We start from the raw sequence: 27,943 nt of genomic DNA on the forward strand, positions 1-27,943 counted from the left end.
AAACAAGTTTTGCTTAGGCTCGTAGTTTGCTTTTTGGCGAATATCAAATTGTTCGTGGAGTCACTCGTGAGAAAAAGGCCAGAAGGGTAAATGATAAAAGTTAAGATTACCGTTTGCATAATAATCAATGAATGGAATTATTCCTGCTACGCTTTAATCAAGTTTTGTTCTCGATTTGTTTTTATTTCTGTGGTGCGCCTATAGTCTTTGTTTCTATTCTAGTAGTTTTTCAAAACTAGTTTTTAACATTTCTGATAACTTTGGCTTGACAACAGAAAGTTTTCCTTAATTTTATAATCAGATCCCGTTAGTTTCTTCATTTATTAAACAGTAGTCCGAAACAATATTTTTTCACTTTAATTATAAAATATTTAAAAAGTTTGGTATAACAATATAAGTCCTTATTAATCTTTTAATGACCACGTTCAACTTGTACTGTACTGGTACCCCGCCAGTAGCTTTATTGCGCTCCATTTAAACAGTCATACAATAAAGGTTAAGAACTCCTCAGTTCAAACAGATATTTTGATTAAGTTTGGCATAGCAACCAACTATTACCTCCTGAGTTGTTTCGTCAAATTCATCATTACGTGCGTTCTAAAATACAAAAGTGGGTACACACTTACTTTCAGTGCCAGAAACATCCAAACGGGGAACAGGGCACATCAATTTCGATGTGGATGTTGAGAAGTCTTAAACAATCATGAAGAAGCCTTTCAGAGTCGCGATTTTGGATAAACCAAGACTTGCCTTGGATACACTTCTGGTCGTACTAATGACTATTGGTGAGTTTCCGATAGATATGTACGATCCCTGTTCACCCAAGCTTAATTTTGACCTCGATACAACAACGGTATTACTGATTCTATGAACAGACTATCAACAACGACAGAAAAAACAAGACACCGCCACACACGTACAGTACAGTTAATCGATTTTTTTACTTGAAAGATCCTGTTAAAACAGATTACTGTCTTACAGTCTTTCACAGAGTACAGTTGCAATATTATTATTTTGTAAAAGTTGATTAAAAGAAAGATCCCTGCAGTTTTCTAGTAGATATACCGCTCATGTTTAAAGGGCTACAGTTTCTGTTTGCGCAAAGCTTGGAATTTAAGATTAAGTCCATTTATCAAGTAAGGATTGAATTTTTGGAAAATATGTGAGCTGTGGTTATTTGAGCTACCGTAGCGACGAAACAATAAAAAATATGTCTTTAGATTATTGCAAATACATACTATACGAAGAAAATTATTTTAAAAACATACCACTTGGACAAAACTTACGACGTTTGCCTCCACATATTTGAAGTTTTAAAAAAATCTGAAAGTCAGATTTTGAGATATTTACGGTTATATTTTTTGTTGCATTTTTGTTTATCTTCTCCTTTTACGGACATATTTCTGCAAAGAAATACTCTATTTAAAGTCAGAATTTTTCGAATTGTAGCATATCTATCGGACTTCTTTCATGCCAATTTATAATTTGCTGCGAGCTTCTGATCTCATTTTATGTATAGTTAAACATCCAACATATTTTAGGAGCGACACTTTTAAGAGTGTAATTTTTGCATTCGAGGTATACAAATAAAACTTGTCGACAGATTTTTTTCTTACGTTCACAGATTAAACTTGATTATAATTACAACTCGCCAGCAAAGCGCCGTTAAGGTTGATATCTTTAAATCCATCTCGAATTAACTTCAAACTTGGGTTATTTGCCAGACCCCGCAAACGCGCATTCTTTGTTTTGTACTAGTACAAAACATCGGTCGGTCGGTTGGTCGGTTGTTTGATTGGTTGGTTGATACTCAACTGTTTCAAGACAAGTAGACCAATGACGTGCACAATTGTTAAAATTAGTAATTGCTCGCTTTAAAAATTTTCTTTATTTCTTCATTATTAATTATTCATTATTTGGTTCTAGTTCTTTCTGATGGCTGCAAAGTAATGATATGGCACCCGAGACATCAAAACAAGACCCTCATTAACCACGGCTTTAAGACCGTCGGGGCGAGCTCCGAAGCTCAGTGTCGCATCAAATGCTGGGCTGACGATAGATGTCTCTCGTATAACTTTGGACCAGTCAGCAGAATTTCTGCGAAATGTGTTTTCAACCACGCCGACCAAGTGATGTACCCATTAGACTTGGTGACTACGCCTGATCATGTACACAGATCTTCCAAGGTAAAATGTCAAACAATTCGATCGTGAGCAGTTTAATATTTCGAAAGATCAAAAGCATGAAAAAGCATGATACCTTCCTGTGACCTCCCCAACCTTTAGATAATATCTTTCATCAATCGATGCAATTTCAATACAAGTCAACTTGAATTCTTAAGTTCATTTCCTTTAATCTAATTCATTTTAATTTATTTCAATTTTTCTTTAATTTGTATTAACATAATTTGCATTAAATTTTCTTCAATCTTGTTCAGGGCCGTAGCAGGGGGTTGAACACTAGGCGCACGTGCCCCCACGTGCCCCTATTCTATTCTACTCTGCTCTGCTCTATTCTATATTATATTCTATTACATTATATTACATTATTTTATATTTTTTATTATTATTATTATTATTATTATTATTATTATTATTATTATTATTATTATTATTATTATTATTATTATTATTATTATTGTTGTTATTATTATTATTATTGTTATTATTATTATTATTGTTATTATTATTATTATTATTATTATTATTATTATTATTATTATTATTATTATTATTATTATTATTATTATTATTATTATTATTATTATTATTGTTGTTGTTGTTGTTGTTGTTGTTATATTGTAGCTTAGATATTTCTTTTCGATCAAGGCCAGTAAGAAGAGAGTTACAATTGTCTAGTTTAGAAGAAAAAAGGCGTGTATAAGAACCTCGCAGTTACTATAAAGGAAATAAACTTTCTAATTTTCGCAATATTTTGCAGCTGGAGAAAGGAAGATTGACTGACACATTGAAGACACTTGTTTGTCCATGGTCAAAGTGTTACCGAACCATACACCAATGTTTTTTGCATTCTTTAAAGAGGAAATAATCTTATTATTTATAGCGATCGAATGCAGAGGAGGACGTGGACGGTGATGAGTGTTAAGAACTAACAGTTCAGTTTTGTCACTATTAAGTTTCAATTAATTAGTCGTCATCCAGCTAGTTATTTCACGAAGGCAAGATTCTATACATCACTTTGCTCGCTTTAGTTGACTATCGTGTTATGGGTCGAATGATAAGTATAAGCGTATCGTCCGCATAAAAATGGAAGTTTACACCGTGTTGTTTGATAAAGTTAGCAAGCAAGTATATAACGAATATAATATAGGACCTAATCCAACATCTGAGGAACACCACAAAGCATCTTCTGACTTGAAGAAAATTCGTCACCTATTTTGACAATTTGAATGCGGTTTGTCAGATAAGAATTGAATCCATGCCAGAGCCTTACTTGTAACACCATATCAAGAGAGCATAAGATATCTTATGCTCTCAAACATAAGATATCTAACCTATCTTTGCTCTCTTGACCATATTGAGGTTCTAGTCGTTTGGGGTTGATTTCATGATCTACCGTATCCAATGCGGCAGAGAGTCTAATACAACTAGTATGACACATATACCGCTATCTATTCCACAAAGGATATCATTCTCTAGTTTGGCCCTCACGGTATACTGACTGGAAACATTAAGAAGATTATTGTATCACAGTACTCGTGCAAGCGAACAGCTTCAACTTTTTCCAGTGCTTTAGAGATAAATCTCAAATTAGAGACAGATCTATAATGTTTATGTACCTCATGATCGAGTGAGTCTTTTTTAAGTGCGGGATTTAGCAAAGCTTTTTTGTGCCTGTCAGGGATAATACCTGTTTCAAAAGACAAGTTTTGACTTTGTTAAAACGCATTTTGTCAGTATCAGAATTAACGTTTCATTGCAATCTTCATTGAATTCCCTGGAATTGGATCCAGCACACATGATTTCTTCCACATGGGCTTGAGAAGAGAGCGTAGCTCTTTTTTTGATGTAAGAGAGAGATTATCAAGCCGATTAAGGAAGCATTTTTCTTCTGGAAACAGATCTGTTTGTGTTGAAGGGAAAGTGTTACGAATAGTTTCAACTTTCTTATTACTATTGTGATTAATATTGTTAATATAATTGTTGGAATTTCCTCTCTTTATTGCAGAACCCTTGTAATTGTACAGAAGGTCTCATCTGTCGAGTTAACTTCAGTGACAACACCCATCTTTGCGAGCTTTTACCAGAGTCATCCTCTTCCATCGCCACCGCCACCGCCACACCCACATCCACACCCACACCCACACCCACACCCGGTACCACACCCACACCCACATCCACACCCACATCCACACCCATACCCACACCCACATCCACATCCACATCCACATCCACATCCACACCCACACCCACACCCACACCCACATCCACACCCACACCCAGTACCACACCCACATCCACACCCACATCCACACCCACACCCACACCCACACCCACACCCACACCCACACCCACATCCACACCCACATCCACACCCACACCCACACCCACATCCACACCCACACCCAGTACCACACCCACATCCACACCCACATCCACACCCACACCCACACCCACACCCACACCCACACCCACACCCACACCCACACCCACACCCACACCCACACCCACACCCACACCAACACCCACACCCACACCAACATCCACACCCACGTCCACACACACACGCACTCCCCAAGGTGAGATCATTTAGATAAGAATGCTATTGTAAGCAGTCAGCTATATGTCGCTTTCTTTCAACTTCTAAGAAAGAAACTGTTTTACTTTAGCTACAATGTTTTACATTTTATTTATCAAATATGTCGAAAATTTTGCAGGTAGTGTTACTGTGAACACCAATTATGTATGTGTTTTTTATAGCGTGAATCCCCGTGAATTTCATAAGTTTGTCTTAGGTGAAACAAAATCAAGAATAGTTTTGAGCAAAAATTACAAAAATTACCTAGTTTTGAAAGAATTATATAACAAAACTTTGCTTTGCAGATCAACCATGTGATTCCAATCCGTGCCATAATAACGGCACTTGCGCCAAAGGAAAAGGTGAAACCGAGTTCACTTGCACTTGTCCAGCAGAATACACAGGAATGAAATGTGAAACCAAAGGTAACTTTTATAAACCAATTAAAATATTTTGCCATATTTCAATTTTCAACTAGATTGGGAATTTTAGCATAGCTTTGAAGTACTTGCCTAGTCCAGACGCTCTTACCGGGTTGCCTGTGCTCGGAGATTAACCGTGAGGGAGTGTGAAAGCTTGTTATTGCAGAGCTTTGAATTTTGAAGAAACTGAGGCTGGAAATCTCAAAAAGCTAAAATTTTACGTCGCCGTTTAGGCTGATTGTCTGCCAACAAGGACTGCGGAGCATGTTGAATAGTGGGAAGGCTGAAAATTGTAAAAAAGGAATAAATCATCAACGAAAAAGGAATAAATCATAGTATTTGACTTGTTTCTGTCGCAAAAAGTGGTGGGGTCCCCCCAGCCCCTCCCCCTCCGCGGTTCCTTGTCAATCAGATAATTGCTGATAAGTACTGATTTTGCTGTCGCCACTTTCGAATTTGGTGAATTTCAGTAGGCGTTCGAGGAGATCCACAGGAAACCCAACCACGGTATGCCCGATAAGGTCGCTTGGAATTAGGCTGCCAATAACCGTATTAAAAACCATTGAAAAATAGGTCTGTTATTCTCCGTCTATAGAAAAAAAAAGATTGGGAGAATTCAAGTGTTACAAACCAAACAAGGACACCAAAAGTAGAAGCAGTCACCGAGTCACTGGTTTAAATGGATGTTCCGATGTTTAATTGTTTTGTTTTCAGATGTAAACAATGACAATAATAACCTAAGATAAGACAGGACAAGATAATGAATTATTTTGTCATCCCCCGTGCAACTGCCTTCCTCCTCCACTGGTAAATTTTCTCATCTAAATTCGCACTATTGTAGCCACTGCAGCAGTGTTCAACTTAACTTCTGCGCAAGTGGCCGTCAGCGAGAATCAACCATTTGTAACAGTGAAGGTTACGCGCCGTGGTAGTACGGAAATTGATCACAGTGTATTGTAAGTTAATGGTGTTACTCTTGGTGTTACAGATGTTTAAATTCATCGAACTATGGCACACAACATCAACAGTTGAAATGGCAGGTAGATTTCGTCAATCAAAATTTGATAGTGAGTGAAGTTAGCCTGCTAGCCGGCTCTCTGGAATTTCGGGATCCCTGTGGAAGGCAATCCCTTTCCCCCTTCCACAGGAATCCCGAAACTCCGGAAAGCCGGCTAGCAGTCAAACAGCAAGTTGCTTGCTGCCAACTTTTCCTTCAAGCGAGAATTCGCGGAATTCACACACGTTGTTTACCTCCTAAAATGTTCTGGCGAAACTTAACGGAATTTGAAGGCCATTTTCAATTTTGAAGATTTGCCATTTTTACTGTTGATGTTTTGCCATTTTCACTGTTGATTTCGCAGATTGCTCAAAACAAGGAGAGCTGTTTAATTTGTCTAATGATCTGACAAATATACACCTATTTCGATAAAGGTTGTCAGTGCAAATGGCAAATAGCGATTGGCAAATGGCAGTTCTAAGACCGAAAGTGACCATGCGTCTTGAAGGGGGGGGGGGGGGGGGGGGGGCGAGTAGGGGTATGTAAATCCGCCGATCCGCAACATTTTCGGGGCAAATCCGTGGATCCGCAGATATTTTTAGATCCGCATGGTTTGACAGATAAACAATAGCATCGATTGAAATTCATTTAAAATTCGAAATTCGGCCGTCAAAGCAGTCAAAATCCGAAATCCGTGCCCAAATTGTAAACAGATCCGTGATCCGCCGTATTTCCAAAATCCACCAATCCGCTGAAATAATCATCAAAATCCGTAATCCGCGAGCATTTCGGGGCCGAATCCGCCGATCCGCGAACCTATTCACCCCTCCCCCCCACCCTTGAAGAATATGGATAAATCAAAACAATTATTCATTGAAGGTTACCAACGCTTGGCTCTGCTGGACTTTATTTAACACCTTTAATTTTACGAATGATTAGTACCCATAAGCCATTTACCATTAGCCTACCTGTAGGCTTTGATAGTTTTTCGTAAACACGGAGTTTTTTCTCCCCCTCCCCACTGCGGCGCGCATTTTCCGAGATGGCGGCCTTGGTATGCGAGCAACGTGTTTTCTCGGTTTTCGTGCCGAAAAACTATCAAAGCCTACAGGTAGGCTATTTAATATTTGCCAGTCGCCCTTTGCACTAAAAACCTTTTGTGAAATAACAAATCTTTATTTTGTACACACAGTATAGATAATCGACTATTACAATAATGATAATATAATTAATCAACATCTCCATTTAAAGCGGTTTGGTACATATGCAGAAATACTCGCCATCCATTTCTCTTGAACGATCGTATATCTTTGAGCTTTGTTCCCCTTCTGTGTGAAAAATTGCAGACGTATCTCGTAATAGACTTTTCCAAACATTCACTCACCATCTAATTGTAGCCTTCATTGCCCAAGCCATTGGAACAGTTTGTAGGTAGTCACCGGGAGCTTCTGCTCTTCTGGTTAAAACTGACCCTGACCAATAATTCGTCCACACTTGACACACTCTGTTGGTATTTATCGCTTATTGGAAAGCCTTTAGACCTGATCGACCAAAGGCTATTGGACATCTCACAGGCTATTGCACATCCCACAGGCTATTGGCCATCCCACAGGCTATTGGACATCCCACAGGCTATTGGACATCCCACAGGCTATTAGACATCCGACAGGCTATTGGACATCCCACAGGCTATTGGACATCCCACAGGCTATTGGACATCCGACAGGCTATTGGACATCTCACAGGCTATTGGACATCCCACAGGCTATTGGACATCCCACAGGCTATTGGACATCCCACAGGCTATTGGACATCCTACAGGCTATTAGACATCCTACAGGCTATTGGACATCTCACAGGCTATTGGACATCCGACAGGCTATTGGACATCCCACAGGCTATTAGACATCCCACAGGCTATTGCACATCCCACAGGCTATTGGCCATCCCACAGGCTATTGGACATCCCACAGGCTATTGGACATCCCACAGGCTATTGGACATCCCACAGGCTATTGGACATCCCACAGGCTATTGGACATCCCACAGGCTATTGGCCATCCCACAGGCTATTGGACATCCCACAGGCTATTGGACATCCGACAGGCTATTGGACATCCCACAGGCTATTGGACATCCCACAGGCTATTGGACATCCCACAGGCTATTGGACATCCCACAGGCTATTGGACATCCCACAGGCTATTAGACATCCCACAGGCTATGAGACATCCGACAGGCTATTGGACATCCCACAGGCTATTAGACATCCCACAGGCTATTGGACATCCCACAGGCTATTAGACATCCCACAGGCTATTAGACATCCCACAGGCTATTGGACATCCCACAGGCTATTGGACATCCCACAGGCTATTGGACATCCCACAGGCTATTGGACATCCCACAGGCTATTGGACATCCCACAGGCTATTGGACATCCCACAGGCTATTAGACATCCCACAGGCTATTGGACATCCCACAGGCTATTGGACATCCCACAGGCTATTGGACATCCGACAGGCTATTGGACATCCCACAGGCTATTGGACATCCCACAGGCTATTAGACATCCCACAGGCTATTGGACATCCCACAGGCTATTGGACATCCCACAGGCTATTGGACATCCCACAGGCTATTGGACATCCGACAGGCTATTGGACATCCCACAGGCTATTAGACATCCCACAGGCTATTGGACATCCCACAGGCTATTGGACATCCCACAGGCTATTGGACATCCCACAGGCTATTGGACATCCCACAGGCTATTGGACATCCCACAGGCTATTGGACATCCCACAGGCTATTAGACATCCGACAGGCTATTGGACATCCCACAGGCTATTGGACATCCCACAGGCTATTGGACATCCGACAGGCTATTGGACATCCCACAGGCTATTGGACATCCCACAGGCTATTAGACATCCCACAGGCTATTGGCCATCCCACAGGCTATTGGACATCCCACAGGCTATTAGACATCCGACAGGCTATTGGACATCCCACAGGCTATTGGCCATCCGACAGGCTATTAGACATCCCACAGGCTATTGGACATCCCACAGGCTATTGGACATCCCACAGGCTATTGGACATCCCACAGGCTATTGGACATCCCACAGGCTATTGGACATCTCACAGGCTATTGGACATCCGACAGGCTATTGGACATCCCACAGGCTATTGGACATCTCACAGGCTATTGGACATCCCACAGGCTATTAGACATCCGACAGGCTATTGGACATCTCACAGGCTATTGGACATCCCACAGGCTATTGGACATACGACAGGCTATTGGACATCCCACAGGCTATTGGACATCCCACAGGCTATTAGACATCCTACAGGCTATTGGACATCCGACAGGCTATTGGACATCCGACAGGCTATTGCACATCCCACAGGCTATTAGACATCCCACAGGCTATTGGACATCCGACAGGCTATTGGACATCCGACAGGCTATTGCACATCCGACAGGCTATTGGACATCCGACAGGCTATTGGACATCCGACAGGCTATTGGCCATCCCACAGGCTATTGGACATCCGACAGGCTATTGGACATCCCACAGGCTATTGGACATCCGACAGGCTATTGGACATCCGACAGGCTATTGCACATCCGACAGGCTATTGGACATCCGACAGGCTATTGCACATCCGACAGGCTATTGGACATCCGACAGGCTATTGGACATCCGACAGGCTATTAGACATCCCACAGGCTATTGGACATCCCACAGGCTATTGGACATCCCACAGGCTATTGGACATCCCACAGGCTATTGGACATCCCACAGGCTATTCGACATCCTACAGGCTATTGGACATCCGACAGGCTATTGGACATCCGACAGGCTATTGCACATCCCACAGGCTATTGGACATCCCACAGGCTATTGGACATCCAACAGGCTATTGGACATCCGACAGGCTATTGCACATCCGACAGGCTATTGGACATTTGACAGGCTATTGGACATCCCACAGGCTATTGGACATCCCACAGGCTATTGGACATCCCACAGGCTATTAGACATCCCACAGGCTATTGGACATCCCACAGGCTATTGGACATCCCACAGGCTATTGGACATCCCACAGGCTATTAGACATCCCACAGGCTATTGGACATCCCACAGGCTATTGGACATCCCACAGGCTATTGGCCATCCCACAGGCTATTGGACATCCCACAGGCTATTGGACATCCCACAGGCTATTAGACATCCCACAGGCTATTGGACATCCGACAGGCTATTGGACATCCCACAGGCTATTGGACATCCCACAGGCTATTGGACATCCCACAGGCTATTGGACATCCCACAGGCTATTGGACATCTCACAGGCTATTAGACATCCCACAGGCTATTGGACATCCCACAGGCTATTGCACATCCCACAGGCTATTGGACATCCCACAGGCTATTGGCCATCCCACAGGCTATTGGACATCCGACAGGCTATTGGACATCCGACAGGCTATTGGACATCCGACAGGCTATTGGACATCCCACAGGCTATTGGACATCCCACAGGCTATTGGACATCCCACAGGCTATTAGACATCCCACAGGCTATTAGACATCCCACAGGCTATTGGACATCCCACAGGCTATTGCACATCCCACAGGCTATTGGACATCCCACAGGCTATTGGCCATCCCACAGGCTATTGGACATCCGACAGGCTATTGGACATCCGACAGGCTATTGGACATCCGACAGGCTATTGGACATCCCACAGGCTATTGGACATCCCACAGGCTATTGGACATCCGACAGGCTATTGGACATCCCACAGGCTATTAGACATCCCACAGGCTATTGGACATCCGACAGGCTATTGCACATCCCACAGGCTATTGGACATCCCACAGGCTATTGGACATCCGACAGGCTATTGGACATCCCACAGGCTATTAGACATCCCACAGGCTATTGGACATCCCACAGGCTATTGGACATCCCACAGGCTATTGGACATCCGACAGGCTATTGGACATCCCACAGGCTATTGGACATCCCACAGGCTATTGGACATCCCACAGGCTATTGGACATCCCACAGGCTATTAGACATCCCACAGGCTATTGGACATCCCACAGGCTATTAGACATCCCACAGGCTATTGGACATCTCACAGGCTATTGGACATCCCACAGGCTATTGGACATCCCACAGGCTATTGGACATCCCACAGGCTATTGGACATCCCACAGGCTATTGGACATCCCACAGGCTATTGGACATCCCACAGGCTATTAGACATCCCACAGGCTATTGGACATCCCACAGGCTATTGGACATCTCACAGGCTATTGGACATCCCACAGGCTATTGGACATCCCACAGGCTATTGCACATCCCACAGGCTATTGGACATCCCACAGGCTATTAGACATCCCACAGGCTATTAGACATCCCACAGGCTATTAGACATCCCACAGGCTATTAGACATCCCACAGGCTATTGGACATCCCACAGGCTATTGGACATCCCACAGGCTATTGGACATCCCACAGGCTATTGGACATCCCACAGGCTATTAGACATCCGACAGGCTATTAGACATCCCACAGGCTATTAGACATCCCACAGGCTATTGGACATCCCACAGGCTATTGCACATCCCACAGGCTATTGGACATCCCACAGGCTATTGGACATCCCACAGGCTATTGCACATCCCACAGGCTATTGGACATCCCACAGGCTATTGGACATCCCACAGGCTATTGGACATCCCACAGGCTATTGGACATCCCACAGGCTATTAGACATCCCACAGGCTATTAGACATCCCACAGGCTATTGGACATCCCACAGGCTATTGGACATCCCACAGGCTATTGGACATCCCACAGGCTATTGGACATCCCACAGGCTATTGGACATCCCACAGGCTATTGGACATCCCACAGGCTATTGGACATCCCACAGGCTATTAGACATCCGACAGGCTATTGGACATCCCACAGGCTATTGGACATCCCACAGGCTATTAGACATCCTACAGGCTATTGGACATCCCACAGGCTATTGGACATCCCACAGGCTATTAGACATCCTACAGGCTATTAGACATCCCACAGGCTATTGGACATCCCACAGGCTATTGGACATCCCACAGGCTATTGGACATCCCACAGGCTATTGGACATCCCACAGGCTATTAGACATCCCACAGGCTATTGGACATCCCACAGGCTATTGGACATCCCACAGGCTATTGGACATCCCACAGGCTATTGGACATCTCACAGGCTATTAGACATCCCACAGGCTATTGGACATCCCACAGGCTATTGGACATCCCACAGGCTATTGGACATCCCACAGGCTATTGGACATCCCACAGGCTATTAGACATCCTACAGGCTATTAGACATCCCACAGGCTATTGGACATCCCACAGGCTATTGGACATCCCACAGGCTATTGGACATCCGACAGGCTATTGGACATCCCACAGGCTATTAGACATCCCACAGGCTATTGCACATCCCACAGGCTATTGGACATCCCACAGGCTATTGGACATCCCACAGGCTATTGGACATCCCACAGGCTATTGGACATCCCACAGGCTATTGGACATCCCACAGGCTATTAGACATCCGACAGGCTATTGCACATCCCACAGGCTATTAGACATCCCACAGGCTATTGGACATCCCACAGGCTATTAGACATCCCACAGGCTATTGCACATCCCACAGGCTATTGGACATCCCACAGGCTATTGGACATCCCACAGGCTGTGGCAGCGTTATGGGTGGTAGTTTTCCTAACAAGGACATGAGACAAAGTGTCAAATTGGCTTTGCTGCTCCCTTACGCCGCTCCCTGACGGCGTTCCCAGGGACTTATACTGGGTCCCTTGCTATTTCTGTAATTTATGGTACCGGGGTCCCGGAATTAAGTGCTGGAAATGTGTTGACGACTTAACTGTTGCCGAAGTCGTACCTCGAGACACAATGGGTGATATATGCAGAATATAGAACTGAATGCGGAGAAGTGGAAAACCATGACGATCAACATTAAAATGGATTAACAAAACCTCGCCAGGTCATATATTAAGAGAAATAAACACACCCTCGCTTCGGCCACAGTGAGTGGAAAAACAACTACCCATGGTGAAGACTAATAAACTTAGGCATGACAATGTCCGATTCTTATACTTGGAACAATCACGTTAGTTACTGTATAAGGAAAGCCAGTAAGATAATGTGCCAGTTTGAATCGTAACAGTTCGGCAGACTGTGCAGAATTTTACCCGATTTGTTCATTTTTGTAAGGCAGAACACTTTTCACATGGCTAGGCCTTTACGCCCTAATTAAGATGTGATATTGATGCGTCGCCAGGTCTCGTGCTGACGACCGTATGCATTTCTACGGGCCCGAAGTGGAAGAGAGCGGTTACCCGGATGTACGCATTGGCGATTTCAGATAGTGGGTCATCCTCGGGAACCCAGGCCGTCGATAGCTTGTTGTCTGTAATTTTTCCAAGCGCCGAGCTGGAAAAATGAATATCACATGTACACCGTTTATCAAAAACGCAAAACTCTTTAAATATAATGTGTTTGGATAGCCCAAAAAGAATAGAGAAAAGGACCCCTTCCGGCTGCCGAACGTATAGTCGCTGCATTTTGAGTGCGGAAATATTTTGCAAAATAAAACTTTTATTCTTTAGTGTGCGAAGACGGTCACACATTTTTTATGCTTCTTTTCAGACTAAAAACTCAAGACGAAAGTGCCACGTTTTCAGACTATTCAAACTATAGCAGCTTGCTGAATTTCCAAGCCGGTGTTCTCGAATTTAAGGTTGAAATCTTCATCATTGAAGACAATATCGTCGAGAACAATGAAACATTCAAAGTCATCCTATCAACCGATAACCAAACAGTGACTGTCGGAGAGCAAATAGCTTTCACCATTATTGACGACGATAAAGGTGAGCTTTTGTTCTAGTCTTTTTGTTCCTTTGTTTGTATGTGCAAATTTGAAAAGGGGATTGGTAAACTTATATTTTTTTCCGGAATGGAGTCACACGCGAACACCTGTAGTTGTTAATATCCATGAATAGCTGCCCCTTCGGTATCGACTCCCTCTTCCTCCCTCTCTTTGAGCAGGGACAATTCCTGTGCTTATCTAGAAGCTGGTTCTAAACTTCTTTCATACACTGATGTAGAGGGAAATTTAGAAAATGACAAAAGAATCTTTTGTCTTCTAAATTTCCCTCATTATTAATGCATCATTAATCCCTCATCATTAATACAAGAGGGAAATTTAGAAACTAAATCTCCCTCATCATAAATGTATGAGGACCAATCTTTTGATATCTAGGGAATTTCGTTAGTAATCGTCCTCAGAAAACAAAAGAATCCGAGGTGATCATGGTATTACTTGTCATATTGTAAAACAAAACATCACTTCTTTATCTTACTCCACAGCTAACTTCAGTTTTGCGTCTGCCTCGTATTCTGTTATTGAAGATACGGGTTTTGTCACTGTTAACATCACCAAGACTAGCAACACAGATGTACCCCTATCTGTCATGTGAGTACAGTTGATTCCTAGATAGACACTGATGTAACCCTATCCGTCATGTGAGTACAGTTGATTCCTAGATAGATACTGATGTACCCCTATCTGTCATGTGAGTACGGTTGATTCCTAGAAAGACACTGATGTACCCCTATCTATCATGTGAGTATGGTTGATTCCTAGAAAGACACTGATGTACCCCTATCTGTCATGTGAGTATGGTTGATTCCTAGAAAGACACTGATGTACCCCTATCTGTCATGTGAGTATGGTTGATTCCTAGAAAGACACTGATGTACCCTTTCTGTCATGTGAGTACGGTTGATTCCTAGAAAGACACTTATGTACCCCTTTCTGTCATGTGAGTACGGTTGATTCCTAGAAAGACACTGATGTACCCCTATCTGTCATGTGAGTATGGTTGATTCCTAGAAAGACACTGATGTACCCTTTCTGTCATGTGAGTACGGTTGATTCCTAGAAAGACACTTATGTACCACTATCTGTCATGTGAGTATGGTTGATTCCTAGAAAGACACTGATGTAACCCTATCCTTTATGTGAGTATGGTTGATTCCTAGAAAGACACTGATGTACCCCTATCTGTCATGTGAGTACGGTTGATTCCTAGATAGATACTTATGTACCCCTATCTGTCATGTGAGTACGGTTGATTCCTAGAAAGACACTGATGTACCCTTATCTGTCATGTGAGTATGGTTGATTCCTAGAAAGACACTGGTGTACCCCTATCTGTCATGTGAGTACGGTTGATTCCTAGATAGATACTTATGTACCCCTATCTGTCATGTGAGTACGGTTGATTCCTAGAAAGACACTGATGTACCCTTATCTGTCATGTGAGTATGGTTGATTCCTAGAAAGACACTTATGTACCCCTATCTGTCATGTGAGTACGGTTGATTCCTAGATAGATACTTATGTACCCCTATCTGTCATGTGAGTATGGTTGATTCCTAGAAAGACACTGATGTACCCTTATCTGTCATGTGAGTAAGGTTGATTCCTATAAAAACACTGATGTACCCTATCTGTCATGTGAGTACGGTTGATTCTTAGATAGACACTGATGTAACCCTATCTGTCATGTGAGTACGGTTGATTCCTAGAAAGACACTGATGTACTCCTTTCCGTCATGTGAGTACAGTTGATTCCTAGAAAGACACTGATGTACCCCTATCTGTCATGTGAGTACGGTTGATTCCTAGATAGACACTGATGTACCCTATCCTGCATGTGAGTACAGTTGATTCCTAGAAAGACACTGATGTAACCCTATCTGTCATGTGAGTACGATTGATTCCTAGATAGACACTGATGTACCCCTATCTGTCATGTGAGTACGGTTGATTCCTAGATAGACACTGATGTACCCCTATCTGTCATGTGAGTACAGTTGATTCCTAGAGAGACACTGATGTACCCCTATCTGTCATGTGAGTACGGTTGATTCCTAGAAAGACACTGATGTACCCCTATCTGTCATGTGAGTATGGTTGATTCCTAGATGGACAATTATGTAACCCTATCTGTCATGTGAGTACGGTTGATTCCTAGATGGACACTTATGTAACCCTATCTGTCATGTGAGTACGGTTGATTCCTAGAAAGACACTTATGTAACCCTATCTGTCATGTGAGTAAAGTTGTTTCCTAGAAAGACACTGATGTACCCCTATCTGTCATGTGAGTACAGTTGATTCCTAGAAAGACACTGATGTACCCCTATCTGTCATGTGAGTACAGTTGATTCCTAGAAAGACACTGATGTACCCTTATCTGTCATGTGAGTATGGTTGATTCCTAGATGGACACTTATGTAACCCTATCTGTCATGTGAGTACGGTTGATTCCTAGATGGACACTTATGTAACCCTATCTGTCATGTGAGTACGGTTGATTCCTAGAAAGACACTTATGTAACCCTATCTGTCATGTGAGTACGGTTGATTCCTAGAAAGACACTGATGTACTCCTTTCCGTCATGTGAATACAGTTGATTCCTAGAAAGACACTGATGTACCCCTATCTGTCATGTGAGTGAGGTTGATTCCTAGATAGACACTGATGTACCCTATCCTGCATGTCAGTACAGTTGATTCCTAGAAAGACACTGATGTAACCCTATCTGTCATGTGAGTACGATTGATTCCTAGATAGACACTGATGTACCCCTATCTGTCATGTGAGTACGGTTGATTCCTAGATAGACACTGATGTACCCCTATCTGTCATGTGAGTACAGTTGATTCCTAGAGAGACACTGATGTACCCCTATCTGTCATGTGAGTACGGTTGATTCCTAGAAAGACACTGATGTACCCCTATCTGTCATGTGAGTATGGTTGATTCCTAGATGGACAATTATGTAACCCTATCTGTCATGTGAGTACGGTTGATTCCTAGATGGACACTTATGTAACCCTATCTGTCATGTGAGTACGGTTGATTCCTAGAAAGACACTTATGTAACCCTATCTGTCATGTGAGTAAAGTTGTTTCCTAGAAAGACACTGATGTACCCCTATCTGTCATGTGAGTACAGTTGATTCCTAGAAAGACACTGATGTACCCCTATCTGTCATGTGAGTACAGTTGATTCCTAGAAAGACACTGATGTACCCTTATCTGTCATGTGAGTATGGTTGATTCCTAGATGGACACTTATGTAACCCTATCTGTCATGTGAGTACGGTTGATTCCTAGATGGACACTTATGTAACCCTATCTGTCATGTGAGTACGGTTGATTCCTAGAAAGACACTTATGTAACCCTATCTGTCATGTGAGTACGGTTGATTCCTAGAAAGACACTGATGTACTCCTTTCCGTCATGTGAATACAGTTGATTCCTAGAAAGACACTGATGTACCCCTATCTGTCATGTGAGTGAGGTTGATTCCTAGATAGACACTGATGTACCCTATCCTGCATGTCAGTACAGTTGATTCCTAGAAAGACACTGATGTAACCCTATCTGTCATGTGAGTACGATTGATTCCTAGATAGACACTGATGTACCCCTATCTGTCATGTGAGTACGGTTGATTTCTAGAAAGACACTGATGTACCCCTATCTGTCATGTGAGTACAGTTGATTCCTAGAGAGACACTGATGTAACCCTATCTGTCATGTGAGTACGGTTGATTCCTAGATAGACACTGATGTACCCCTATCTGTCATGTGAGTACGGTTGATTCCTAGATAGACACTGATGTACCCTTTCTGTCACGTGAGTACAGTTAATTTCTAGAAAGACACTGATGTACCCTTATCTGTCATGTGAGTGAGGTTGATTCCTAGATAGACACTGATGTACCCCTATCTGTCATGTGAGTGAGGTTGATTCCTAGATAGACACTGATGTACCCTATCCTGCATGTCAGTACAGTTGATTCCTAGAAAGACACTGATGTAACCCTATCTGTCATGTGAGTACGATTGATTCCTAGATAGACACTGATGTACCCCTATCTGTCATGTGAGTACGGTTGATTCCTAGAAAGACACTGATGTACCCCTATCTGTCATGTGAGTACAGTTGATTCCTAGAGAGACACTGATGTAACCCTATCTGTCATGTGAGTACGGTTGATTCCTAGATAGACACTGATGTACCCCTATCTGTCATGTGAGTACGGTTGATTTCTAGATAGACACTGATGTACCCTTTCTGTCACGTGAGTACAGTTAATTTCTAGAAAGACACTGATGTACCCTTATCTGTCATGTGAGTAAAGTTGATTCCTAGAGAGACACTGATGTACCCCTATCTGTCATGTGAGTACAGTTGATTCCTAGAAAGACATTGGTGTACCCTTATCTGTCATGTGAGTAAAGTTGTTTCCTAGAAAGACACTGATGTACCCCTATCTGTCATGTGAGTACAGTTGATTCCTAGAAAGACACTGATGTACCCCTATCTGTCATGTGAGTACAGTTGATTCCTAGAAAGACATTGATGTACCCCTATCTGTCATGTGAGTAAAGTTGTTTCCTAGAAACACTGATGTACCCCTATCTGTCATGTGAGTACGGTTGATTCCTAGATAGACAATGATGTAACCCTATCTGTCATGTGAGTACGGTTGATTCCTAGAAAGACACTGATGTACCCTTATCTGTCATGTGAGTACGGTTGATTCCTAGAAAGACACTGATGTACCCTTATCTGTCATGTGAGTACAGTTAATTCCTAGAAAGACACTGATGTACCCCTATCTGTCATGTGAGAACAGTTGATTCCTTGAAAGACACTCAGCAATAACCTATCAAAATCCCTTTAAACATTTTTAACCAAAAGATCCTGTTCAGGCGCGTACCCAGGATTTAATGAGGGGGGAGGGGGGTGCGCAGTCATAAGTATCATATGGAAAAAACATTGACTTTGAAGATTCTTTAATAAGAAGTGACCCACTTTTTGGCCGCCAGGGGGGGGGGGGGGGTACGCCTATGATAGATAGATAGATAGATATAGATAGATAGATTTTATTCATGGCACTTTATAAAACATTTACATCGGCGTAAATCCACAAATAATGTTTTTCTTACTTTGCCCTCTGCATTTTTTTTCTTGTTTCGAATGATTAGGTGACGTCACCGTACGTAATCATCAAGCTTCACATTTCTTGCCTTCATACATTCAAAAATATGTTTCGCTATGTACGCGCCTGCTGTTACTCCGCTTTATTCTTCTCAATTCCGATTAGATGAGACTGCTATCTCGAGTCCCTCGAATTCAAGAACTCCGATCGTAACAACAACAACAACAATAAAATGCCTGTGTTTCTTTAACGTCCCGGAGTCCGCAATGTAACTAAGGCTAAGGCCCTGGCCAAACAAGGACACATGTTGCCGGAAACATGTTGTCCGCGCGCATGTTCCCTCGATGTTTCCCAATTTGACCAACACGGAAACATTGTTGCACGTCACAAATTTGGTGTCCGGGACACAAGGGATGTTTCCACAGCGAGGTAGAAACATTTCATAATTCCAAGCGCGCGTAAACATGATTCCCGATGTTTCGTGACCGTTTGGCCACCCTTGGAAACATTTAGGAAACATGTTTCCCCAATGTTGCGGTTAACATGTGTCCTGGTTTGGCAAGAGCCTAAAGCATCCTTGGAAACCCAGGGCGTCGAGGTCACAGGCGCGAGAATGAGGCAGAACAAGGCCAGGGACGGGAAAGAAAAACCCCTACGTCGCCTCGTTCTCGAGCCTCGTTACGCCTCGTTCTTGCGCCTCGTTACGCCTCGTTCGCTCGCCTTGTTACGCCTCGTTCTCGTGCCAAGTTACCCTGACCTCGGCGCCTTTTGTACCCGAGGATGGGACTAAAGTTGCCTTTTTTATGGAATTAATTTTGGAATTGAAAACTCAGGTAAGTAAGCTTGCTGGATATAACTTCAGAATCACAAAAGAAGTCCAAACCAATCTGCAAAAAATGAGTAAGAGTGCTGCAATTATTTAGCAAAAGATACCAAGTCTAACGGGTTTTGTGTATTTTTTCGACGATGATTGATGACGGGCACACGGTAATTAATAGTATAGTTATATATAATATTGTAAAAACGCCTTCATTGTTTATTTATTGGCCTATTATTTCCATCAGATTGGACACTCGGAACATCACAGCAAATTCTACGGTCGACTACGTTCCCATCGAGAATCAAACCGTGATTTTCCAGCGGGAGGAAATATTCAAATTGGTCAATATTTCCATCGGTGTTGACAACGCAACTGAAAGCGATGAAGTGTTCCAAGTCATCCTTACAACTGACAACCCAAATCAAGTCGAAATCGTTCTCTCTCAGGCAAACATAACAATTGTCAACGACGATTCAGGTAAGGGACTGTTGTTCGATTCATCATGGTCATCATGTCTGTCATCGTTATTATTGTTACTTTAGTCATCATCGACAACAATGACACGATAAAAATGAAGAAAACAAGAACAACAACAAAAGTATCAACAACGACAGCAACAGCACCACCAACAACAATGACGACAACTACAACAACATCAAGACGACAATAACTGCTACAATGACGACAACAACAAACAAAGTCATTGGCAACAACTACAGCAACATTAAGTGGACAACAACAACAACATCGACGATAACTACAACAACGACGACAACGACAACAACGAAGACAACGACAACAACTACAACAAAAACAACGACGACAACAGCAACAACAACCGAGATAACGACAGCAACTAGAACAAAAGGTTCAGCAATAACGACAACAACAACGACGACGACGACACCAACGATAACAATTAAAACAACGGTAATTACAATACATCAAACGATGTAGAAACAAGAACAACAACAAAAATACTACAGCAAACGGCAATATGGACTCTAGCCCTTATAAATAAACAAGCAGCGACAAGAACGACTATGACATAAAACAAAAACAATTGAATTGGATTGAGGATTCAATCGTGAAAATGCTTTGTGTCAGGTCTGATGCATTCCAGCCGTTTTTCAACAAACCACGGCGCAATACCTCTCAAGCTTCGTGTCCTATTGAGGACGTGCACTGTAAACTTTCTCCTCTAACTTTCTTTTCATAGTTGTGTCCCACACTTATTTGTTGATTACCCCATTACTATTAGGTTAATCGAGCGCAAACTACGGACGCTTGTCCTAGCCGCCGTCGTCGTTCTTGCTTAAGAAACTTATATCTGAAATGACGATAACAACAATTAAAAAAGGGACGGAATCAAAACGCCGACGACAACAGCAATAAAATAATGAAGACAACAACAATCAAAATGACGAAGACAAGAGCAATCAAAATGACGACGACAACAGCAATTAAAATGACGACGACAGCGGCAATCAAAATGACGACGACAACAGCAATTGAAATGACGACGACAACAACAATCAAAACGACGACGACAGCGGCAATCAAAACGATGACAACAACAATCAAAATGACGACGACAACAACAATCAAAATGATGACGATAACAGCAATCAAAATGACGACGACAACAACAATCAAAATGACGACGACGATACAATCAAAATGACGACGACAACAACAATCAAAATGACGACGACAACAGCAATCAAAATTACCAAGCCAGCCACGCCTTCATTATTGTTTTCTTTCATTATTGGAAGACGAAATGATGCAATAAAATCTCGAAATAACCATGTAAAAGCCACGTTTTATATCATTTACAAAATTATCGAAGATATTGCAGCTAGCCTCCCCAAAATAAGACGATGGAAATGAATGGTTTCTCACAATTGGTATATTACTTGGATTAAAATTGTCGGTTGATAGAGCCAGAAAAAAACACTAAAACATCCGCCTATCATTATTTATTGTGTGTACTTGCAGGAGTGGGGTGCGTTCTTCACTTTCCAAGCAGAAGCACTTCAAACTACATCAAGCTCGTCAATCCTTTCAATGATTCATTTGCAGAGTTCACAGTTTCCTGGTGGCTAAAAACTTCTATCGACGATAAACTTACGATATTTTCATACGCAACAGAAGAAAGAACTGAAGCATTATGGATTTATTTAGATAAATCGGATATTAGATTCATATGTGGTGGGAGTACAAGGTAAGTTTTTCTTTTTTCTTTATTCTCTATCATTCTTTTTCCAGATAAATCCTCGTCCTAAAGGCCTAACGGAATCCGTTTTTTTTTCAAACGTTCACGGCGTTCCCCCCCCTGGTCCCCCAAGTTTATCCTTATCCATGAGATTTTGACATAACATGACATCCATGACATAAATGGCACAACAAACTAAAATGGCACAACAAACTAAAATGGCACAACAAACTAAAATGACAGATGAAAATATGACGACGTTGACTTTACATTTTTATTCAAGAAATGTGGACTATGGCGATATCAAGTTTGACACATGGCAGCATCTAATGGTAAGGGCAAGGAAAGATGTTTATACATTGTACATCAACAACATAAAGCTGGGGACAGGTTCCTTATCTACAACGGGGCCTTCAATCACTAACGAAGGGATCCTGGTGTTGGGTCAAAGGCAAAAGAAAATTGGAGGAGACTTTGGTGATCCGTTCTATGGCTACATAGCACACCTGAACATGTGGCTAACTGTCATAAGTGATGAGCATGTTAGCCTTGTATATGAACATGGTTGTACTAACTACGATACTTTTGCACTACAACCAGCGTTGTCGTGGAACAAAATTATTTCAGCGATAATTGAAGGCGACATTCAGGCAAAGTGTGACATGCAATGCCCTTGATGCGTCTTCCTGGCTCTGTCTAGTCTCTGGGTGTACTGATCGGGTTCCCTGTGGTGGGTTAAGATGTTACGTCAAATCTCGGCCCAGATTCCACGCTCCATCTCGGTTCATCTACGAGCACAGGGAACCCGGTATGCATGCTAGGAACTAGGCTGAACACAGGGAGCCCGGTATGCATGCCAGGGACTAGGCTGAACACAGGGAGCCCGGTATGCATGCCAGGAACTAGGCTGAACACAGGGAGCCCGGTATGCATGTCAGGGCTGTGTCCAAGAAAAACCAAGTGATCTGAAAATCAATATCTCATCATTATTTTCCGAATTTCACTTTTGATAAATACATAAAATTTACAATTTTAAAATTTACTAAATGCATTTAGTAGATCAAAAGTTAGGTGGTGAAACACTCTGACACCTATAACACAGACGGAGTCTTTATAACACAGACGAAGTCTTTATAACACGTACAGACGAAGTCTTTTTAACACAGACGAAGTCTTTATAACAAACACAGGCGAAGTCTTTTTAACACAGACGAAGTCTTTATAACAAACACAGGCGAAGTCTTTTTAACACAGACGAAGTCTTTATAACACAGACGGAGTCTTTATAACACAGACGGAGTCTTTATAACAAACACAGGCGAAGTCTTTTTAACACAGACGAAGTCTTTATAACACAGACGATGTCTTTACAACATGGACGAAGTCTTTATAACACAGACAAAGTCTATATAACACAGACAAAGTCTTTATAACACAGACAAAGTCTTTATTACACAGACGAAGTCTTTATAACACAGACGATGTCTTTACAACATGGACGAAGTCTTTATAACACAGACAAAGTCTATATTACACAGACGAAGTCTTTACAACACAGACGAAGTCTTTATAACAGACAGACAAAGTCTTTGTGTTAAAAAGACCTTTGAAAACGCACCCTCATCTGGAGACATCCCAAATAGCATAAGATGCTTAACTATTAACAAGTAACGTTTAGGGAATTTTCTGTAGATTTTAGATACACAAATAAGTAGCTGATATAGTTTGTCGGGTAGTAGTTTCTGATCCTAAGATGGACACACTCCAAAAAAATAAACGCATTTTTCTACATAGCGTTAAATAACCTCCCATTCTAGAGAGAGCCCTAGTCACCTAAGACAAATTTTCTGTTAACATCTCGAAATAAACGGTCAACTAAATTAACGAATTCCCTGGGTGAAATAAGCCAATCTGAAAAGATGGGGTTTTAGTGCCTGTTTAAATGGCTTAGGCCTTTGATGTCCCTAATTAACTTAGGTAGCGATTTCCATGCAAAAGGCTTCCAAAGCCATTACGCCACACAGCCTCATGTGGCATGTACAAACAGAATGACAAAATGCACAAACACCTTTAATGACATCTTGCCAGCATCATACATCATGTTGTAAAAACAGCCAAACAGCCTCTACTAACCAACAACCAACATCACCCAGGTAGTCCGTCAACATCTTGCAACACATCCCAGAATTACGTTGTACAAACCGCAAAACGGCAATCTGCCAACACCAGCCAACATCACCCAGATAGTCCATCGACATCTTGAGACACCACATCCTTTGTGCAACATTATGCACTAACAACAACACAACAGTGCTTGGCTAAGAGTGGTTTCAATTAATCCGTAAAACAGTTCGTGGCATACTACACGTTTACATAAGTAATACTAGTAAAATATTTTGTTCTCTATTTTTTTGTTTCGTATATCACGCACTACTGTGACACACCAACTAATAGTTAGTGATTCACAGATTAATTGAAACCACTCTAGCATAGATACCAGTTTTATCTACTGATAGTTTTCGCATGGGAATAGTTTGTGGGATATTAGAGAGTTTAAGCGAGCACAACAACGACGGCTAGGACAACGAGATCGAAAAATTATTTCGCGCTTAGCGTTCCATTTTAAACTAGTAGCATTTGAAAGCAATAACATAGAAACATAACAATAAACTGAGTAAGTACAGTATATTTACAGTAGTGAGCATAGCTAGAGGAGTTAATGTTGCAAACGTTCGCGTCCTCAAATGAACGTGAATCTTGAAATCCATGTTCTGGTTTGGTGGAAATTGGCTGGAATGTATCGGACAAAACGCCATTTCCACGTGGCGCTATTGAATCTTAATCTAATTCCATAGTTTTCTATCGTCGTAGTCCACGTAGTCGTTATTGTCTATTATTAGTTAAGGCTGGTTCTCAGGACGACGTAAGCGTAAGCGGAGACGGAAGCGTACCGACGGAAGCGTCGGTTCTCACGCGACATAAGACTCTTACGCTTCCGTCTCCTCTTACGCTTCCGTCTCCTCTTACGCTTCCGTCTCCTCTTACGCTTCCGTCTCCTCTTACGCTTCCGTCTCATCTTACGCTTCCGTCTCCTCTTACGCTTCCGTCTCCTCTTACGCTTCCGTCTCCTCTTACGCTTCCGTCTCCTCTTACGCTTCCGTCTCCTCTTACGCTTCCGTCTCCTCTGACGCTTCCGTCTCCTCTGACGCTTCCGTCTCCTCTTACGCTTCCGTCTCCTCTGACGCTTCCGTCTCCTCTGACGCTTCCGTCTCCTCTTACGCTTCCGTCTCCTCTGACGCTTCCGTCTCCTCTTACGCTTCCGTCTCCTCTGACGCTTCCGTCTCCTCTGACGCTTCCGTCTCCTCTTACGTTTCCGTCTCCTCTTACGCTTCCGTCTCCTCTTACGCTTCCGTCTCCTCTTACGCTTCCGTCTCCTCTTACGCTTCCGTCTCCTCTTACGCTTCCGTCTCCTCTGACGCTTCCGTCTCCTCTTACGCTTCCGTCTCCTCTTACGCTTCCGTCTCCTCTTACGCTTACGTCTCCTCTTACGCTTCCGTCTCCTCTTACGCTTACGTCTCCTCTTACGCTTACGTCGCTCGTGAGAACCAGCCTTTATAGAGCACCTTTCGCATCAATAACAGTACCTTCGTAATATTGTGGGGGTAGGGGGGGGGGTGCACATTACAAAAACATTAAGAAAATATTTGGGGGCACAGCCACACCCCTCCTTGTCATTTTCTCATACTTTTTTTAAAGATATTTTGTGGGGGGGAGGTGCTCTCAGTGTCCCACCCCCTGCTAAGGCCCTGAATAATTAACAATTATACCATTTCCATTGAAGTGGATAGTGGAAAGCCACTATCCGCCGAAATGAAAATGGTATAATTGTTTTAGCATATAAAACGAGCTTTACAGCAATGTTCTTTTCGGAAACAATGTTACACAGTTACACCCGCCATTTTTCTTGATTTTGGGGCGCAGTAAAATATCCACCTCCTATAAGGTGTATATTGCATTTTTTCCCGAGTTTCTCAACCAATCAAATCGCTTGTTCTTGCGAGGTTCCCGAGTTTTATATACTGATAAAATTTATTCAAGGCCTCTCCTTGACCAGAAATTATAACAATTTTCTCTCAGTACAATACATTTTGAGAATATTATCAACAGTAACAGTAAGGAGAAAACTAGCTTTTATTGCCCGCGAAAGCAAAAATAAAATAAAAAATAGAAAGGGCGGACTCAGAGAGGGAATATTTTTTGCTCGGCGAAAGAGATGAGTAGAAAAGGAAAGAAAAATACCTTTCTTTCTCTCTTCTTCAACTTCGCCTTTTCTCTTTCGAAGACTGCGCCATCGAGGTTAAAGTGTTCACGTTGATAATTATAACAAATCAGAATTGCATGATGATAATAAAATCACATAAAGTAAATTACACTGTTTGTGATTCTTATTTAAGTTGTATGTAAATTGGGATATGGAATCAGCGTTCCCTGATCGGGCTTCCTGTGGTTGCTTAGAGTTTTGACGTCACAGAAAACCACTTATTTCCATCTTAAACTGCCTAATGGTTTATATCCGATAACACGAAACCAGGTAATAACGCCTGTGACTACCCTGGGGAAGAATGAAAACCAAAAATGAATCCCCTCAGTTTTTTTTGGATTGAGTATTGATGTTCTTGTAGTGGAGGAAATGGGATATACTCTTTTTTATATAAGAACCTTTTTTTATAAGAACGTCCCGGCTAAGATTTCACCAAATTTTATGAACATGCCAAGAACATGCCGAGGCTCAGATAGCAGCAATATATTACTTTAATTATTAGTCTGATGTGTTCTAAAATGCAGTGTATCAACCTCAAATATTATTGCTATTGATCATTTGTGTAATTCGCTTCCTATTTATTGGGTACTATATTTTATAAGCACTAAAATTTAAGAACACGCAACTGAAAATAATTGCAACATCTTAAAAACGCAATTCTCGTTACACAAACATAAGATCATCCCTATTCATAGGCTAGGAGAATTTAGCATGAAATAAATTTATTACTTTTGGCAAAGATAAGGGAATTGAATTATATATAAAATGTCATTTGTATACTACTTTTTTCGTAATTTCAATTATTTCATGAACGCATTTTCGACCACTTCAAAAATTAACCCCCATCTTGTAAGTAACCTTGCCAACTCCAACCTCGTGGAGCGTGCCTAACTAAGGTCTAATCTATAGAGAAATGTCCATTACGAAGAGGGCGTCCGTTATCTAGTGGTTCCATTGTTGTTGCTAATGTGTTATGTCCAACTTTCCTGGCGATGCACGCTTTTTCAGACAGTAGGGGACTTATGCAAGGACACGATGGCAACGCCGAAAACAATTGAAAATTAAACGAACCAGACGTAGAATGTGTAGGCTTGTGTATTCTTTTGTAGAGTCCATTCTATACAAAACAAACTTCTCCGTGTAGCCGCGTACTGACGAAACAAATCGAGTCTGCGACTACATGAATGCTACTATGACCAGAGTTTATACCGCTCCAAGAATTTATCGACACCGAAACACAAACGAAGTTTGTCTGTGCCGTTATGTGCGAA

At 42.1% G+C, this 27,943-nt stretch overlaps 1 protein-coding gene across 1 annotated transcript; it reads left to right on the top strand.

Annotated features, from left to right (window-relative positions):
• The first annotated feature begins 476 nt into the window (after positions 1 to 476).
• Positions 477 to 26,778, top strand: LOC5503306 (uncharacterized protein PB18E9.04c). Its single transcript, XM_048727287.1, has 10 exons — positions 477 to 785; positions 1,927 to 2,186; positions 4,189 to 4,759; positions 5,064 to 5,183; positions 6,022 to 6,136; positions 13,933 to 14,153; positions 14,653 to 14,758; positions 20,378 to 20,610; positions 22,135 to 22,360; positions 22,635 to 26,778. The coding sequence occupies exons 1-10, from the start codon at positions 704 to 706 to the stop codon at positions 23,026 to 23,028; spliced, it is 2,328 nt and encodes a 775-aa protein (XP_048583244.1). The 5' UTR covers positions 477 to 703; the 3' UTR covers positions 23,029 to 26,778.
• Positions 26,779 to 27,943: the final 1,165 nt, after the last annotated feature.

The sequence above is a fragment of the Nematostella vectensis genome, chromosome 5 (assembly GCF_932526225.1).
Source record: "Nematostella vectensis chromosome 5, jaNemVect1.1, whole genome shotgun sequence".
Lineage (NCBI taxonomy): Eukaryota > Metazoa > Cnidaria > Anthozoa > Actiniaria > Edwardsiidae > Nematostella > Nematostella vectensis.